Source organism: Myxocyprinus asiaticus, chromosome 25 (assembly GCF_019703515.2).
Source record: "Myxocyprinus asiaticus isolate MX2 ecotype Aquarium Trade chromosome 25, UBuf_Myxa_2, whole genome shotgun sequence".
Taxonomy (NCBI): domain Eukaryota; kingdom Metazoa; phylum Chordata; class Actinopteri; order Cypriniformes; family Catostomidae; genus Myxocyprinus; species Myxocyprinus asiaticus.
The window spans coordinates 23842914-23863025 of NC_059368.1; the positions used below are offsets into that span (position 1 = coordinate 23842914).

Below are 20112 nucleotides of genomic sequence, written 5' to 3' on the forward strand. Positions count from 1 at the left end.
TGTGTGTTTTAAACTCCTGTTTTATTAGCAGTCTTACATTCAAGATCATCTTCACTAAAAATCCTGGTGTGGGATATGTAAAAGAAATTTGCCCACTCATTTTCACTTAGACAGGCCTGACTTTCAAGGTTCCTCAGCTCTATGTGTCTCCATAAACATGCCATTTAAGAATGCAAACATCTTACATACAGCAGCAGGAAACCGGGCTGCACTTGAAATAGCACCCGAGTAGCGCTACAGTTCACTCTATATGTATAATCGCTCTATTGGAGCATAATTAGCACATCTTATAGAGTAGAGAATGAGCACACACACCGACATGTATCAAATGTACACTTTGTGAATACTTGGATTTATGAAAGTTCATTTATAGTGAACAATTTACTATAAGTCATGTTATTCGTTTGCAGAAACCCCCTTCTAATTAAAATGTTGGGCCATTACATGACCTGAGCCCCATTGAACACCCTGAATAAGGAAAAAGAATACAAAATGCGAGCCAGATCCTATCGCCCAACATCAGGGTCCGATCTCACTGATGCTCGTGTTGAATGGGAGCAAATACAAACAGCCATGTTTCAACATCAAGTGGAAAGCCTTCATAGAAGTCTGGAAGTTTTTACAGTGTGTTAAAGTGAAGTGTAGCAGAAGATTGAGTACTCACACTGTACCATTACCCTTGGGCAGGCCCAGGGTGTTTAACGGTGGCGGAGGTGGTGAGGATGGGAGCACTGATACCAGAAACCCGGCTGGTGATTGTGGCATGGATGTGAAGGGAGAGGAGCTCTCTGAGCGGGTGGGGCTTGATGTGACAGGTGGCGGAGGCGGTGGAGGGAAGTCTTGTGCTGAGCCAGAAGGAGAGGAGATATTGCTGGAGCTGAGAAAGGGTGGAGGGGGTGGGGGGAAAGAGGGCGAGCTGGGAGACTCCACACTGCTTCCTTTAGTCAGTGACGGCTGCTGTTGGAAGAGTGGAAGGTTGACGCGGCTGAAGGGTTTGTGGCTTGTGGTTGGGGACAGTGGGGAGGCCAGGCTGGAACCTGAGGTGGTAGAGGACTGGATGCTGTATCCAAGTGGTCCCCCGGTTGTTGTGGGGATCTGGGCAGCAATGAACTGCTTAGGCCGGGCATAGTTGAAGGTGCTTGTCTGCATGGTGCTACACTCCAACTCCTGGAAGAAGGGAGGAGGTGGGAGAGGCGGAGATGGAGGTGGGACTTCCTTTGAGTGTTGATGAGGAGGGGGAATTTCCTGACTTAGCTGTTGTTGCTGTTCTAGGAGAATCTGATCTTGAAGCTGCTTCAGCTGTGCGGCGTTTCTGCATGGAAGTTTTAAAACAGCAGTGTTTAGCATCATCAACAATTTATTATAACCTCTACAGACATCTTATTACAAGACTCTGTCAGTTAATAGTGCCAACTGTACAGTCGCACAACCTGTAAAAACATGATCTGAACCAATGTTGAACACATCTTAAGATAATGCTGGAATTAAAGGGATAGTCCACCCAAAATTCTCTCATTATTTACTCACCCTCATGATATCCCAGGCATGTATGACTTTCTTCACCAGAACACATTTGAAGAAAAAGAGAAAAATATCTTAGCTCAGTAGGTCCTTAAAATGCAAGTGAATGGACATTTCTCTTTTGAAATTACAGACAGTCAGCATAAACGTCATCCATATGACACCAGCTGTTAATGTCTTCTAAAGTGACACGACACAAAAAGATCAATATTTAAGTACTTTTTTTTTTTTTTTTTTTACACTCTAAATCATGCTTCCGTTCTGCAGCGGTACGCACGTGACAATCACATTGGCATTTGAAACACGCAAGAACTGAGGCATTACAGCCGGAAGAGCAGCGCTGTTTACAAGTGAGGAGGAGGAATACTATACAGTAGCTGGGTTGGTTTTGGTTTAGATCTGTATTGATCTGTTTCTTTACTCACATTGGATGTCTCAACCGAGTGGAGAACATGATTACATTTGTATCATGACAATGCAAATACATTATACGAGACGTGTAATGATATCCACCCTCTCATGAAGCCTAACGGAAGCAAGTGTTTATAGTTAAAAAGTACTTAAATATTGCTCTTTTCATGTCATGTTGCTTTAGAAGACATTTATTTAACAGCTGGTGTCGTATGGATGACGTTTATGCTGACTGTCTGTTCTTTCTGGAGCGTCAAAAGATAAATCTCCATTCACCTGAATTTTAAGGACCTACTGAGCTAAGATATTTTTCTTCAAATGTGTTCTGGCGAAGAAAAAAAAAAAAAAAAGTCATACACACGTGGGATATCATGAGGGTGAGTAAATAATGAGAGAATTTTCATTTTTGGGTGAACCATCCCTATAAGGCCAGAAACATACTTTACACAAGTATACAAACACAAACACTTGGCCAATGCATTGGAAGTCCACTGTCCTGGCCATTAAACAAACTTAACATGCACTCTTATATTGATGTGGCAGTAACAAACCTCAGCACTCGGGAGTTGATAGAATTACCATCAAAAAATTATAATTAAACTAAAGTGACACTATTTAGGTAGCTAGCTATAAACATATTGACTTTCACTAACCTGGTCAAGCTTTTCTTTTTTTAATCAAACAGCTGCTCTGCCATGACTAGGGTTGGGAACCAAAAACCGGTTCTTATTCAGAACCCGTTCCATTTTTTAAAACTACAACAGAATGCTTTTCTCGACTTTGTTCCGTAATCAGTGCTCAAACATGCATTCTTCTGCTAATGTGGGCTGAACACAATGCTAAAATATCTTTCCTGTGCTACCAATTAATGGTACTGCAACACCACTACTAAATCAGCAGCGCAAAATATACATTGCAATCAATGAAGTCCGATTCCCAAACAAATGAATCTTAGTTTATCTGAATCTACATTGCAAAACATACAGCACTTTTGACCGAACAAACGACATAACACATTCTTTTTAATAAATCAAAAACTTACTGTACCGCAAGTATTTAATTTAGTCATGTCTGACTTGAAATTAACCAAGAATTCCATGAGTAATTACTGGATGGTTGTTAAAGCAAATGTGAAGTTAGACACATATGAGTTTTGTTGTAATTAGTGATATTTTATAAAAATAAATTAGTGAATAAAATGTCTTAAATATTTCTTCCCCAAAAGTAATAATCGTGAATGTAACCGTTAAAGAATCGGAATCGTTCAAAGTAATCGGAACCCAAATCATTAAATTCCTTATAATTCCCATCTCTAGCCATGACAGTAGTTGACCTAAGAGAAAACTGATCGTAGAAAAAGTCAGTTTATGATTGCTGCGAAGCAAATAATGCAACGCGTACTTGTTATGAATTGCGGTCCGACACATTTCAGAAAGCAACAATGCACAAAATCAAGCTTGCATAGCTAAAAATATTTGCATTCACATACTTGTATAAAGTACGGTTTTAAAAAAAAAAAAAAAAAAAAAAAAAAAAGGGGGTTACACAGTATATACACAATGTACACATTTACGAAAAAATATTTAAAAACCATTAGAGGTTTTTTTGTTTTTAATATCCAAAACTACACTTGGCACTCGAAATACTATTTTGATGTGGTGTTTTAAATATAAATTTCTTTAATGTTTTATTTGCGATTGAAAGCGACACAGAGTTTGAGTGATGACATCAACATCAATCAACGATGTCATCAAACGATGTCCCCAATGATCAACAGTGTCATCAAGCACACCAAGGGCAGCATATAAGACATTCTCTCCTTTACAAAATAAATGACCCATCACACGAAAGGAAATGTGGTCCAGAAGATACGGAGGGTGGTGTATACATAGTGTAAGCTTGGATGTGTGTCTCTTTGGAAGTGCTTTCATGAGTGTGTGTACAAATGTGTCTGTGCAGCTACTACCAGCAGTTGTTTGTGTGTGTGTGTGTGTGTGCGCGCAGGTTTTTGCTATACTTGATGACCAAGTATTGAGAATCAACCTGTTCTGTGAGGACATTTCTGGTTGTGAGGACCTTTTGGGTGGTCCTCACAAGGGAAATGGCATATTAAATTATGTCTTTTTTGAAAATGTAAAAAGGTTTCTGTGAGGGTTAGGTTTAGGGGCAGGGTTAGGGTTAGGGGATAGAATCTATAGTTTGTACAGTATAAAAATCATTGTCTATGGTGGGTCCTCACAAGTATAGCAAAACCAACATGTGTGCGTGCTACATTTGTGGGAAGGAAACTAAACCCCACTGTAGAGAAAGTGATGTGCCATCTTGAGTAACCCACTGTTTGAACATTTAAACTCTACTGTCAACAGCATCAAAACAGCCCAAATAAGGAGAGACAGCAAGATCTCAGTGTTGTGTCATGTTGATAACAATGTGATCTGATGACTGAGTCACAGTTACCCCACCAAACACAAATGCACAAACATGGGAGTGATGTCTACATCGTCCTTATTAAAACATCCAATTTTTGCTGCTCACCTGGCACAGTTTTGGATCATCTAAAAATTCTTCCGTTCCTGGTTTGGAAGACATGTTTTGTGTACAAGTCTCTTATTCTTACCCTGACTTTCTCGCTGCCTTTTTTCCTCGTAGACACTTTCTGTGAGCCTCAGCAAATGGATGACCTTACACAAACTGATAATGAATTCCAGACCTTTTTCACTGAACATTAATCAGCTAAAGATATGGTCCACATTAGCTTTCAGTGTTTTTCTGCCAGTCCCTCAGTAAAATCAAAGAATCTCAAAACCTGAAACTAAATTAGACTGGTGTAATTTTTCTCTGTATGCGTGTTTTGCGAGAGGATTGGGGTGGTAGGCCAGCCACACTCCAATCCCTGTTTAACCTAATTACTGCCAGATGTTGACTATTTTCCCTCTGTTTCTCCATATTTTTTTTAAAGATGGAAGACCTCACTCTATCAAACTTTTTTAAAGGGAGCTGATAAATCCTTGGAGCTTGGGCAGAGAAAAACGTGAGTATTCAGTTTGTGTTGGTAATACTTTGAGAAAACCTTCTAACCCCAGCTCTTCTCATTGAAGAAAATGATATGGCTATGTTTTGGCAGCATAGACACTGATTTGGACCACATTAAATGAAGTAATTACCATCTAAAACAATCTTCTCCTTTGTTTTTGTTTTTTATCTTCCCTTCCTCTTTTTACCACCTGTATGTTTGAGTATCCATCAAGAGCACTTTTACAGGAATACCTTGGCAGCTGGTGAATGGCTCTTGGACTTGAACCGCCTGTGCTGCTTTGCTTTCATTCCTTTTTTGGCTCTGTTTTGAGCCAGAGGCATCAGACTCTCACTTCTTTCTGTCTTTATTTCTCTCCCTCCCTCCTTTCAAAATCAATTCTTTCAACCCTTTCCCACTTTTTTCAAATTCTGTTACAATTCCTTTATTTCTTATTCTCTCAGTCTCTAGTTACCACATTTTTTACATCAGAAAACACAAGAATTTCACATTTTCAAATTAGTCTAATATTTTTCCCCATCTTGCTCTCTTCTCAGTCTCTTAACGGCCACTGGAGGTCTGGCATTACATGCCCCTCCAGAAATATCCTTCACCCATTGCTCCTGCTCTTTATATCCCCCTTAATAGTTTATAGCATTCAAGGAATTTCTCAATGTACAATCACAGACCCATTTTCTAAAAATAGCTGTTGGCAGGTTTCTCTGCTTATTTTTCCACTTTGCGTTTCTGGAATTCCTCACCAGTAAACATGAGTTAATGGAGAGCGGTCAGCCGGTATTGAAATAATAAGTTTGCCATAAAAGGTGCAGAGTCTGTAAATAGAAAATGCTACCCACCTCCTTAAAATCATGTTCATTCATCAGAGCACACTAAAATTCCCTAAAACAACTCAATATTCATAAGTACAGATTCAATGATGTGCTTTCCAACATGTATCTTACAAATAAGCTGTTTACTTACAAGACATTTTTCATGACTTTTATACTGTAAATAAGAAAGTACACACATATCACACACACACACACACACACACACACACACACACACATATATGCATGCAATAAGCTTTTGTCACAGCTACCAAAATTTTAGTAGCCAGTAGTGATACCAGTGAAATTTCATGGTTCTTAACACCAATTTCAATACCACAGCAAAAATATGCTAATATAATAATGTGCTACTGAACACACACCTTTAGCCTATTTAAAGTTTTAAATTTCAATATAAATAATACATTTAAAGAAATGCATGTTTCCTTCAAGTGTTTCTCAATTAAGTTTGCATTGCTTACGTTTTTTTTAAAGGAGGGCCCCAGTGACATGCAGACCTTAGCAGGGACAGGGGGCGGAAGGATAAAAAAAAAAGGGCAGGGAGTAGTAATTATAAATACTTAACTAATTTCTTTGCTTTGAGTATTTAACCATTTTCTTGTATATACGAAGTATATACTGTACATAATTTTATCAATTTTTCCATCATCACAAATAATTGCCTATTGTTACATTTCTCACAAAAAGCACCATGGTAATACACTTATTTTCAGACGTGAAATGTGATAACTCCATGTTTGACATGTCATAGTAAAACCATGTTTTTTTTTTTGTTTTTTTTTTTTAAAAGTTCCTTGGAGAACCATGACAGTATCATGAAAAATGAACATGATCAATCATTCAGTATCATGGCATTACCCTAGTAACGTGATGCACGGTGCGAAGACGCACTAGTGGCAGGTTCATAAAACCTTTTTATACACTGTTGCAGGTGGTATTAGGGGGAGGAATTCTCATTTTAAAATGCATTTGATTGGACAAAAATCTGTGGTGCAAACAGAGTTATCCATGTTTTTGGTCCACTTTCCCAGGAGAGAGAGAGAGAGAGAATAAATAAAAATAAAAATATTCTAAAATCTGTAAACCTGCTAAAAGTGAATTTTATCAATATTCAGTAGTACACTAGCATATACTGTGCAAAAGTTTTAGGCAGTTGTGAAATGTTGTAGGATGCTTTCAAAAATACTGTACCATGAATAATTTTTATGAATTAACTTCATACAAAAACTAAATATTTGGTGTGACCACCCTATACCTTCAAAACAGCACCAATTCTCCTAGGTACACTTGTGCACGAGTCAAATTTGTTGGCAGATAGGATGTTCCAAGCATCCTGAAAAACTTGCCACAATTATGTATTTAGGCTCAATTGCTTCAGTCTCTTCATGTAATCCCAGACTGACTCGGTGAGTGGGTTTACATGCACGTTCTTACAACGATAATGCTTAATAGGCTGACAACGCATTCATGTAAATGCATTAAACGGCGTTTCTTTTCGTGTAAGATGTGAATGTGAGAAGTCGCAGCTTAAACACTAACCACATCGCTCTGCGTTTATATAAATAACAAAGAGCAGAGCGGCACATGCAGACTAATATATATACAGGTGCATCTCAATAAATTAGAATGTCGTGGAAAAGTTCATTTATTTCAGTAATTCAACAAATTGTGAAACTCGTGTATTAAATAAATTCAGTGCACACAGACTGAAGTAGTTTAAGTCTTTGGTTCTTTTAATTGTGATGATTTTGGCTCACATTTAACAAAAACCCACCAATTCACTATCTCAAAAAATTAGAATATGGTGACATGCCAATCAGCTAATCAACTCCAAACACCTGCAAAGGTTTCCTGAGCCTTCAAAATGGTCTCTCAGTTTGGTTCACTAGGCTACACAATCATGTGGAAGACTGCTGATCTGACAGTTGTCCAGAAGACAATCATTGACACCCTTCACAAGGAAGGTAAGCCACAGACATTCATTGCCAAAGAAGCTGGCTGTTCACAGAGTGCTGTATCTAAGCATGTTAACAGAAAGTTGAGTGGAAGGAAAAAGTGTGGAAGAAAAAGATGCACAACCAACCGAGAGAACCGCAGCCTTATGAGGATTGTCAAGCAAAATCAATTCAAGAATTTGGGTGAACTTCACAAGGAATGGACTGAGGCTGGGGTCAAGGCATCAAGAGCCACCACACACAGACATGTCAAGGAATTTGGCTACAGTTGTCGTATTCCTCTTGTTAAGCCACTCCTGAACCACAGACAACGTCAGAGGCGTCTTACCTGGGCTAAGGAGAAGAAGAACTGGACTGTTGCCCAGTGGTCCAAAGTCCTCTTTTCAGATGAGAGCAAGTTTTGTATTTCATTTGGAAACCAAGGTCCTAGAGTCTGGAGGAAGGGTGGGGAAGCTCATAGTCCAAGTTGCTTGAAGTCCAGTGTTAAGTTTCCACAGTCTGTGATGATTTGGGGTGCAATGTCATCTGCTGGTGTTGGTCCATTGTGTTTTTTGAAAACCAAAGTCACTGCACCCGTTTACCAAGAAATTTTGGAGCACTTCAGGCTTCCTTCTGCTGACCAGCTTTTTAAAGATGCTGATTTCATTTTCCAGCAGGATTTGGCACCTGCCCACACTGCCAAAAGCACCAAAAGTTGGTTAAATGACCATGGTGTTGGTGTGCTTGACTGGCCAGCAAACTCACCAGACCTGAACCCCATAGAGAATCTATGGGGTATTGTCAAGAGGAAAATGAGAAACAAGAGACCAAAAAATGCAGATGAGCTGAAGGCCACTGTCAAAGAAACCTGGGCTTCCATACCACCTCAGCAGTGCCACAAACTGATCACCTCCATGCCACGCCAAATTGAGGCAGCAATTAAAGCAAAAGGAGCCCCTACCAAGTATTGAGTACCTATACAGTAAATTAACATACTTTCCAGAAGGCCAACAATTCACTAAAAATGTTTTTTTTATTGGTCTTATGATGTATTCTAATTTTTTGAGATAGTGAATTGGTGGGTTTTTGTTAAATGTGAGCCAAAATCATCACAATTAAAAGAACCAAAGACTTAAACTACTTCAGTCTGTGTGCATTGAATTTATTTAATACACGAGTTTCACAATTTGAGTTGAATTACTGAAATAAATGAACTTTTCCATGACATTCTAATTTATTGAGATGCACCTGTATGTACTGCTTTTCCGGAGGTGAGAAGTGAAGTCAAAAACATCAGTTTTTCCGCCAAAACAAAAGCTCCATTCCATTTAACTAGATGTGTGAAATAATAAAAAAAAAAAAAAAAATGCGACAAATACATTACCACTATATAGTAAAATGTAACAATTTATTAGCAGTAGTAATAATGATAATAATAATGACATTATATTTAAGCAATATTTCACAAGAGTTTCATCACTCCTTTCATTAACACTGTGCTGCTTTACAGCACTATATTTGACAAAAAAAAAAAAAAAGAAATTCAAATTTTACGATCTGGATTGTGCTGTGATGTGCAGTATACAATTAATTTCATTTGATAAAAAAAAATAAAATTTGGTATGTTGAAAATTAATCGTTCTGTTCTCATTTGATTAAAATTCTATGAATTCATTAGACAGTTTTTTGTTTTGTTTTTTTCAATAATAAAAATGTAATTAAACTTTAAAGCCCAGAATTCAGAGAAAATAAAACTAAATTTCGAAAAAAAAAAAGAAAAAAAAATCCAACAGATTTCATAGGGCCCTAAAATTAACTGAAACAAATGTTTTTGTGAAACATCTAATGTGCCAAAGACTTTTGCACAGTACTGTAAAAGGTCTCACAACAAACACAGAAGCTTAAAGATTTCATAAGGGTCTGAGCATCGCTTTCAGACTGACCTGGTGGTACTCAGATCCCAGCTGTGTCTGCTGATGGCCGGTTCTAGTCTGAAAGGTTTTGAGATACTGATGGAAGAGAGGTTCAGCCTCCATATGCTGATAGTATGCAATATTGTCAATAATAACAACAGCATTCATTCAAAGGTTACATGAAGTAACCCACTCAATTTTCTGCCATATTACAAGGTTTTTTTTACTAGTGTAGATGAAGCAGACCCCTCACACAGACACAAAACACACTAACACATTCCTTATACATATTCTTGTCTAATTTAGGTACATGTCTATAAACCACACTTACACAAATACAGCTTCAACTGTTTTATGGGAACCCCATGGAAACATTTTATCTTGCATAAAATCACACACAATCATCGAAGTGGTCTGTTTTGCATCAGAGAAAAGTGTTCAGACATACCGTAACAGAGTAGCTCAACTGATTATCCAAATTGTCCAGAAGTAGAGCTTCCTTTAAAAGCTTGTCTCTCTTGGAGTCTCTTTATTTCTGGTATCTTGTAGCATAGAAAGGCAAGGCAGAGAGTGAACAGGGCTACTGTATGTGGTAATGCCAACAGATCACTTTCAAATCCAACCTGCCCACAGAACTCTGGGAATCTACTCCGCTTTCTCTGTCTGTCTGTCAGTCAGTTTCTCTTTCTCCGCTTTTACTTTCTCACTCCTTTTCCTTGTTGTCTTGCTCACCACATTGCACACATCTTTTTCTGTTCTTATCTTCTTCAGAAGCCTGTTGCACTGTGTCTGAATCTTATACAGACATGCCAGGAAAGGGAATTAGTCTATCCTTCTCCCCTACTGACCAAAGTGGCCATAAATAAGGATGTACAGTATATGCTTGAATACTGAGCAGATGACATTCACACCACATTACATACTACAATTGTGTCACACCATTAAACACAATTGTGACATGAGGTCTGAAATACACATTAGTCTTGAAGCAGTGTCATTAGTCAGTGACATTTGAGCCCATATAAAAACTGTTACATATAACAGTGCTTACAAATATGCCCTTTACAAACAAAATGGTACGACGCAGGTCAGTGTAGATTGGTTAATTAGTCCACCAATCACCTTCTATACAGAGACAGTCAGACTTGATTTTAATGTCACTGGATCAGACATTGGCAGATGTTAGCTTGCCTCACTAAACTTTGAGGTCAACAGACTGCCACTTTTAAAGGTGAAGTGTGTCATTTGAATGTTGAAATACTTTCTCCTATCCCAGTCTAATATACAGAGTCAGCTATAAGTAATCCATTGGTAGATACATTTCCCCAAAGTGTTAACTGTGTATCTGTGGCTCTCAAAACATTGCTGTTTGAGCATCCAGACACAGCAACATTGGCTCATCTAATGGCGTGAGCTTGAGGCAGGACAGTCCGTTTGGCCGACAATTAAAAGATTGCAGTAGTTTTCAGGAAACTTGATTGGAAATAATCTTTTTGCAATTTTGTTTGGTGTCATTACATCCCCAGAAATTACACACTTCACCTTTAATTTGACACAAATGAAAACGAGGCAGTGAGGGATCATTTTTAAAACCCATATATTCCGTACTCATTTTTTTTTATTTTTGAAAGACTTTCAATGTATGAGCAACTTATCAATCAACTCTTTGGTACAAAACAGTACAACCCATTGAACAGACTATCCCTTCTGTCCATAATAGTCCTGTTTTCATTCATGTCAAATTAAATATGGCTTCTATCTTGACTAGTTCCAGATCATAACAGCCTGTTCTGTCCTTTCATCTCTTCTCCTCACATTGTTGTAATATCCTCTAAATCTTTCATGTCTAACCCTGATTAACCACTGATCCATCAGTGCTTTAAGGGATAGTTCACCCAAAAAGGAAAATTCACTCATTGTTTACTCACCCCTGTTTTGCTAGAAGCCTTAACACAATGGGAAAAATTGTGAAAAATAATGTGTGATGTCATTCAATGGCAGTTTCTTGTGGCCACCTCTAAATTATGCAAAAGTATAATTCAAAAGTATAAGTCTAATAAAATATTTTGTGACTTTTATGCCTTGTTTTGAAGGCATACAGTAGGTTTGGTGGGAAACTAACTGAAATTTTATGGATTTAATGAAAATCTTCACCCACCGTTGCTCCTCTGTGCACGTTCATGAGAATGCATGAGCGCAACAGTTCATAAAGCCTCACGAGTTGAGTTGTGAGTGTGGATTCCACTGTTTTTAAACAGCTGCAATCACAGGAAGTAGTTTAAAGAGGACAGGAAGTTGTTGAGTTTAAATACTTGATAATTAGAGGACTCCATGAGTTTACAGAGCACCTCCTGCATTGCGCACGTGTCTGTGTGCAAGAAATGCAATGAGGTAGAGAGAGAATAAACTTGATAAAATAAATAATATTTTGAATTTTTGTCTAGAAAGTTCTGGGAAAGACCGAGTTTTTGTTAAACTGTTTAGAAATTAAAGACCAACCTGATCTGGCTTGGTGTGAGCATTTGTGTGCTATGTTTGTTTGGGTGTGTTATATTAGCATGAGAGAACACAAAAAATGATCTCCAAACAGTTAAATTGAATTCTGAGGCCATATGGCCAACACAAACACCAGTGTTTTTTGCTACTGTGGTAACATATACTTTGTGGATGTTAAAATGTGCTGGAGCTAAAATGCGTTTATCTAACATTGTACACAAAGATAACGGAACACGTGGGAAGAGACATGCGCAGGCACTCCTACACAATGCAGCGCAGCACACCTGGTTTATGCTCCACTCACCTTAACCAAAGTGTAACCACACCCTTTATGGCATCATCACCATGCCACTGGACAACTCTATGGAACTGTTCTGACACTTCTAAACTGATGACTAATAGCTAGAAGACCATTTCCATGTTTGATTCTGCTGAAATAAAGGTGAAATATGACTGATTCAGTAGACTTATTCATTTAAACGTCTCAACTAATAAATGATTCATACTGTAGCTCAGAAAACTATTCAGTAATTTAACAAGTTGGCACATGGGTGGATGGATGGTCAGATGAATGGATGGATGTTAGTGGGTTGGTGAATGATTGGATGGACAGACGGACAGATGACTGATGGGACAGAAGGATGCATGGTTGGTTGGTGGGACAGACAGAAGGACGGACAAATGGTTGGTAGGACGGAGGGACGGTGGGACAGATGGTAGAAGTCGACTTTCTTAGCCTTTCCTTACTATTACGAGCATAGACAGAGGCTACAAGTGTCCAAAATGAATAAAATCCCAAATGCAGTTTATTGTGCAATAGGGCTGGGCGATAGGACGGGTGATAGACGATATCTGACAAATACCGATTGCGACACTCATTGACAGATGATGATGATCAACAACATCGGGAAATTACAAAACCATGGAGCTGGGAAATCACCAAACATATCACCTGTCAAATGCAGGAAGCCTATATTATGCGCTTGGCACGCAATTTTGCTCATCTACCAGCCACTGTGGCAGGCTAACTCTGAGACGTCTTGGAATGACACGACAAGAAATGCTTTGACACGAAGACAGGCGCTTGAAGAAACACTGTATTATATATTTTTTTTAAAAACAGACGAAAGAAAACCCATTGATGTGTGTGTCTGATGCGCTGTTTGTTCAGAGGCGTGCAGCGGGAGCGTATCTAGTGGAAACACGCATGTATAGAGCTTTCACGCTTTTTTCCAGTCATCTGAAAACTGTTTGTAAGAATAGTGTCACCTAAGAGAATACTGCAAAGACCTCAGACTATCTCAGTTTAGTTCAATTTATTTCCAGGGAGCAGTTTGCGCTTAACATGCATTGTGAAAGCAACTCTGCGAGTTCATTTTATAAATAGCCTTCATGTCTGATTAAATTATAATATAAAAAATTAAATACAAAAACATGCCCACCTTGAACCTAAAATTGATTTATATTTCAATTATTATCATCATCATCTTTACATTTATAATTAGATATTAATATTAGTGGTCGACCGATATGGTTTTTTTTTAATGGCCGATGCCAATATCCAGAGAGCAGGGTGGCCAACAGTCCAATATAATGCCGATATATCATACAATTTAATATAGCAAATAACAAACGAGCTTAAAAAAAAAATCATTTAACCACTATATTTACTCAATTTCACACAAACAAAAAAATATTGTATTTTAAATGGTAGATAGCAGTTTCTTCAGATTTCTGTTTAGTCAAATTTTAGTAATTTATTTACACATGAAGAAAATGTTAATATATAAGAAAGGAGGAAATAACAGTTCACACAGTAGTCCAGCAACTATAGATGGCATGTCCACATTAGCAATCACATTTACTCAAAAAATACAGAATCAAACCAATTTTACATACAGTGCATAGTGAATAAGACATTTACTTATACCACACGTGAAGCGCTTTTACCTTGGGCTGCATCCAAAAATGTAGGCAGCTGGCTTGCTACCTAGCTGCCTAATCAGTTAAAGGCTTAACCGACAGCTGCTTTGAATGAATAGAACTCTTAAGGAAACTAGTCTCCAAACAGTTTGAAAATGCACCTTATTTTCATCCTACCTCCATATACAGCCTCCGGAGGCAGCATTTGCTTGGTTTTCGGGCGCGTTAGTGCAGATCCGGCACGAGCCTCAATCTCCTGACAGTTTAAACAGCCTGGATCGCCTACTTGGATTGTCACAGGTCAGACCGTCATGATTTGTGAATGAGATGAACTTTTAATCCTGATGTTTTTGATTCTGGCTGATAGAATACACGCTTCAGAAGACTATATTATATATATGAGCGCTCGATGCAAAGAAAACACTGGATTTTCATGAGGTTCGTGAATTACATCCGTTTAAATGAAATATCTGCACATTTGCAAACGGTATATAATACAAAATTGATATTTGAAAAATTTATTTGCCTTTTATCATTTGAAAAAGTTGCTGAGGAGACTGTTAGAATATGTGCTTTAGAGGAAGATTTATGAGCACTCCACAGGATGCTGCGTCTGCTGAAGTTGTCAGAATCAGAATAAGCTTTATTGCCAAGTGTTATCACGTACACAACAAATTTATTTTTTTGGTTGTAGGAGAAACAAGTGCACACAGAGCATTACAATGAGACACAATGTACAACAAGATAAGATTATAAATAGATATACAAATAATAGGGCATATAACAGAATGGCATACGTACATGTGTAAGTGGTAAGGTATGTGCAAGGTAGGGGTATGTACAGTTATTTAATTAATGTGTGAATTTACATATGGACATGAGATATGCATTTACATTACTGCACTATGGGAGAGTCCTGAGGCAGTTTAATTGTTCATGAGGAAATTACCTGAGGGTAAAAACTGTTCTTGTGCCTGGATGTCCTGGTGCTCAGTAGCGCCGGCCAGAGGGCAACAGTTCAAAGAGGGAGTGGGCAGGGTGTGTAGGGTCCAGAGTGATACTACCTGCACATTTCCTCACACTGGAGATGTACAGGTCTTGGAGAGTGAGCAGAGAGATGCGCTGTTTGTTCAGAGGCACGCAGCGGGAGCGTGTCTTGTGGAAACACGCATGTAAAGAGTTCACGCTTTCCAGTCATCTGAAAACTGTTTGCAAGAATAGCATCACCTAAGAGAATACTGCAAATGACCTTAGACAATCTCAGGAGGTGCTCGAAGGTTAGTTTAATTTATTTCCAGGGAGCAGTTTGTGCTTAACATGCACTGTGAACGCAACTCTGCTGGTTCACTTTATAAATAGCCTTCATGTGTGATTAAATTATATTAAAAATTAAATACAAAAACACGCCCACCTTGAACCTGAAATTTATTTATATTTCAATTATCATCATCATAGTTTACATTTATAATTACATATTAATATTAGTGGTCGACCGATATTTTTTATTTTTTTAAATGGCTGATGCCGAGGGCAGAGGGGCACCAATAAACCTCTCAGCAGTCCGAACTGTCCATTGTAGTTTCCATCCATCTGATTTGGTGGCTGAACCAAACCAGACAATTATAGATGTACACAGGACAGACTCAGTGACAGCCGAGTAGAACTGTGTCAGCAGATCCTGAAGTCCACTTTCATCTCCACTATTTTGAGTGTGTTCAGCTCAAGGTTGTTGTGACCACACCAGACAGCCAGCTGATCAACCTCCCATCTGTATGCAAACTCATCACCATCGTGGATGAGGCCGATGACCGTGGTGTCATCTGCAAACTTCAGGAGCTTGACAGTGGGGTCTTTTGCAGTGCAGTCATTCGTGTACAGGGATAAGAGCAGTGGAGAGAGAACGCATCCCTGAGGAGCACCAGTGCTAATAGTGAGGGTCCCGGATGTGAGTTTCCCCAGTCTCACTAGCTGCTGCCTATCTGTCAGAAAGCTGGTGATCCATAGACAGATTGGGGTGGGCACAGAGAGCTGGGTCAGTTTGGTTGAGAGAAGATCAGGCATGATGGTTTCGAAGGCTGATCTAGAGTCCACAAATAGGATCCTTGCATAAGTCCCAGGTCTGTCGAGGTGTTGCAGAATATAATGCAGTCCCATATTGACAGCATCATCAACAGACCTGTTTAATCAGTAAGCAAACTGATGGGGGTCCAGCAGGGGTCCAGTGATATCCTTCAGGTAGGCCAAAATCAGCCTCTCAAATGACTTCATGACCACAGACGTGAGAGCGACAGATCTGTAGTCATTAAGCCCCGTGATTTTGGGTTTTTTGGGGACCGGAATAATGGTGGAGCATTGAAAGCAGCAGGAAGCTTCACACTGCTCCAGTGATCTATTGAAGATCTGTGTGAAGATGGGGTCCAGCTGGTCAGCGCAGACTTTCAGACAGCCAGGTGAAACACCATCTGGGCCTGAAGCTTTCCTAAACTTTTGTTTCCCAAAGACCCGGCACACATCCTCCGCACAGATCATAAGTGCAGATTGAGTAGCAGGAGGGGGTTCCTGGAGGTGTTGGGGTGCGTGTGAAGTGAAGATCAGAGCGAGGTGTGAGACTGGACTTTTCAAATCTGCAGTAAAACACATTCAGTTCATCAGCCATTAGTTGACTCTCTACAGAGCGAAGGGGAGGTGTCTTGTACTTGGTGATGCTTTTTAGGAATTTCCACACAGATGCAGGATCGTTGGCTGAAAACAGTTTTTTTTTTTTTTTCAGCTTTTCAGAGTAGCTTCGTTTAGCCACTCTTATTTCCTTAGTCAGTGTGTTGCTAGCCTGGCTGTACAATGTTTTATCCCCACTTCTGTAAGCATCCTCTTTGGCATGACAAAGGTGTCTGAATTTTCCTGTAAACCATGGTTTATCGTTATTGAATGATAAAAACGTCCTAGTAGAGATGCACATATCCTCACAGAAACTGATATATGATGTCACAGCCCCTCAGGTCTGTGGCTGCAGCCTCAAAAACACTCCAATCAGTGCAGTCAAAGCAGGCTTGTAGTTCAAGCTCTGCTTCATTGGTCCATCTCTTTACAGTCCTTACTACAGGCTTAGCTGCTTTTAGTTTCTGCTTGTAGGTCAGGAGAAGATAAATCAGACAGTGATCAGAGAATCCTAAAGCATGTGGGACAGAGCGATATGCATCCATTACAGTGGTGTAGCAGTGGTCCAATATATTTCTTTCTCTGGTGGGGCACGTGATGTGTTTGAATTTTGTCAGTTTACGGGCGAGGTTAGCTTTATTAAAATCTCCCAGAATAATGGTAAGAGAGTCTGGGTGTTGTTGCTCCATGTCTGTGATATGATCAGCCAGCTATTGCTACACTGCGTTCACACATGCTTATGGCGGGATATAAATACTCACCAGAATAAACGAGGAAAACTCCTGCGGCTAGTAGAAAGGCTTACAGTTGATGAAGAGCACCTCTAAATTAGGACAGCACATCTTCAACACTGTTACATCTGTACACCAACTTTCATTGATGTAAATGCATGCCTCTCGTTTTCCCCGATAACTCCGCGATGCGATCCGCTCTGAACAGCTGAAAGCCCGGCAGATGTAACGCGCTGTCCGGGATGGCTTCACTCAGCCAGGTTTCCGTGAAACAGAGTTAGAAAGTCCTTATTTGTTTGAGTGAGCAGAAGCAGTTTGTCCATTTTGTTGGTGAGTGAGCGGACATTCGGCAGACGAATACTCTGGCAGCAGAGTCCTAAAGCCGCGTTGACAAAGCTTCACAAGCGTGCTGGCTCATTTCCCTCACGTGTCTTTTGGATCGCTTGTAGAACACCGCTGCGCCTCCAACTAAGATGTCTGATAAACGTCTAAATAGTCAAACACCAACAAAAAATGATCAGGTATGCTCTGCTGAATATTCAGCAGTTCATCCCTGGTGAAACTGATCGGGAAAAAGTGACAAAAAACATGACAAACAAACAAAAAGTAACAAAAACGCTACAGAGCTTCACACCGAAGCAGCCATCTGCGCCGCCATATTTTTGTCATGTTGTGAGAGGTTTATTACGTCTGTTTTAACGAGATGTGCATATTTGCAGATGGTATATGATATTAATTTGATAGATATTTGCCTTTTTATCATTAGACAAGACAGTTAAAAGTTACAGGGAACTGTTGAGGAGAGAGAGGGAGAATGAAACATGCGAGCACTTTAACATAAGCTCAAACGCGTCTGCCACAGCTCTGATATGCGGACCGTTTAAAATACACTTAACACAATGGCACGTAACAACAAAAAACTGTGACTGGTCGTTTACATGTCTCAGTCGCTTCACATGCAAGCTGGCGATATTTTGGTGCCCTCAAGAAAAAAAAAAAAAAAAAATCTGTCAAACAGGAAAATTTAATCGGACGATGCCGATAATGAAAAAAGTCAGAATATCGGCCGATTTATCAGCCTTGGCGATATATATCGGTCGACCACTAATTAATATGCAAGTAGCCTACTAGTAATTTTCCATCGTAGACGGATACTTGCATGACAGCAAATGGAAGGGTGGTTAGATACGATTTTTTTTGGACCACTCCGTTCTCTTAATTGCTTTTTCGTTTCGTTTGAAGTGCAATTTGAATTTAGAAATATCTTTGGTTTTAGTTTTTCATGTTTCAACAAATGAATTTTTCAAAGCAAAATCAATAAAGCAAGAATATTCACTGATCCCTTGGCCGGGGGGTTGACGATGTAATCGGATATCGCAATATTTTTGTATAAAAACATCATGAATGTATTTCTTAGATATTGCCCATCCTTATTGTGCAACGAAAAGCTCATTAAAAACTAGAAAGAAATGAAGATTTGGAGCATAACGCAGGACTATGAACAAGCCTGGAATATACGGACTTCTTTTGGGACTCTTAATTTGAAGTGACAGGGACTTGGCTCCTTTACAATGCACTATTTTTTTGTAAGTATTAACCAAATTAAGATTTTATAACCTGTATATAAACTAGATTAAGGATTTTGTATAAATACATTTTACCAGATAAGTTTTATTATTATAATTCACATGATTTGAAGTTGGAGACACGATGTATGTGCTGACAGGGCAAGTTTCCATATAGTTGCAACCTTCTTTTTATGCCCTCGTTTCAATTTGGAACACTTGGTTATCTCATCGATAACCAATTTTGCATTGAAGTGAAGATACATATACGGATATTGTCAGTCAGTGATTGTTTTTATTTCACCTTTAAAGGGCCGCTGTTATAATATAGAACCAAGTTGTTCTAACTGTACAATTCTCCAACACCAGCCACAGAGGAACACAGAGGAATAATAATAATAATATAAAAAAGAAAGTCGGCAACTATCGGCATATATTCAAGCCAAAAACCTATAGTTCCAAAAAGCAACTCGCTGCACCATTTAATCTGTAAAACCGATATATCGGTCTGCCTCTTATACAGCAGATGGATAGATGTTCTCTACAAAGAGCATGATTTCTATTGGGGATGGGTTAGAATGACCGACTAGTTGTCCAACCACCAGCTAGTCCGCTAATGAGTTTGACTAGTGAGCATATCAAGATTTTGTTTCTGTTTTTTATCTTATATATTTTTTAACTGTGGTGTTTACAAAGGGAAGATTTTAGAAACTCAACTTCTTAGAGGTTTTACTGTACTGACAACCAATTTTGCATCTTTAAAGTAATCTCTTTTAAAGCACCACCACTACAGCCGTCAAAGCACAGCTTGCACAACCGCACAAAGCACAACCGTAGGCCTTTGTGTGTTTGTGAGGCTATTAAGCCCATTTATTTGTTAAGACTCCATTTAAATCTCTCACATTTAAATACTTAAAAACAAATTTAAACTTTTTCTTACATTACAATGTGAATAACAACACCCAAACCCTATTTGCTCAGTGCACCAACATCAGCATTCCTCTATACAGCTCAACTTCACCACAATCCAAACAAACACTCCATATACCATAACTGCAGTGCTCCAGAGTTTTGGGTTCTTAGATTGCAACAAGATTCA

At 39.0% G+C, this 20112-nt stretch overlaps 1 protein-coding gene across 6 annotated transcripts in view; it reads right to left on the bottom strand.

Annotated features, from left to right (window-relative positions):
* LOC127416221 (palladin-like) overlaps nt 1–20112 on the bottom strand; it is a 140994-nt gene that overhangs the window by 33313 nt on the left and 87569 nt on the right. For 4 of the 6 annotated variants that reach the window (XM_051655444.1, XM_051655443.1, XM_051655441.1 and 1 more), the window contains one exon: nt 665–1312. In XM_051655444.1, coding sequence (XP_051511404.1) covers nt 665–1312 — 648 coding nt within the window. Of the gene's footprint in view, nt 1–664; nt 1313–9673; nt 9845–10091; nt 10299–20112 lie in introns of those variants that run through there. The other 2 variants (XM_051655447.1, XM_051655445.1) reach the window with 2 other exon arrangements.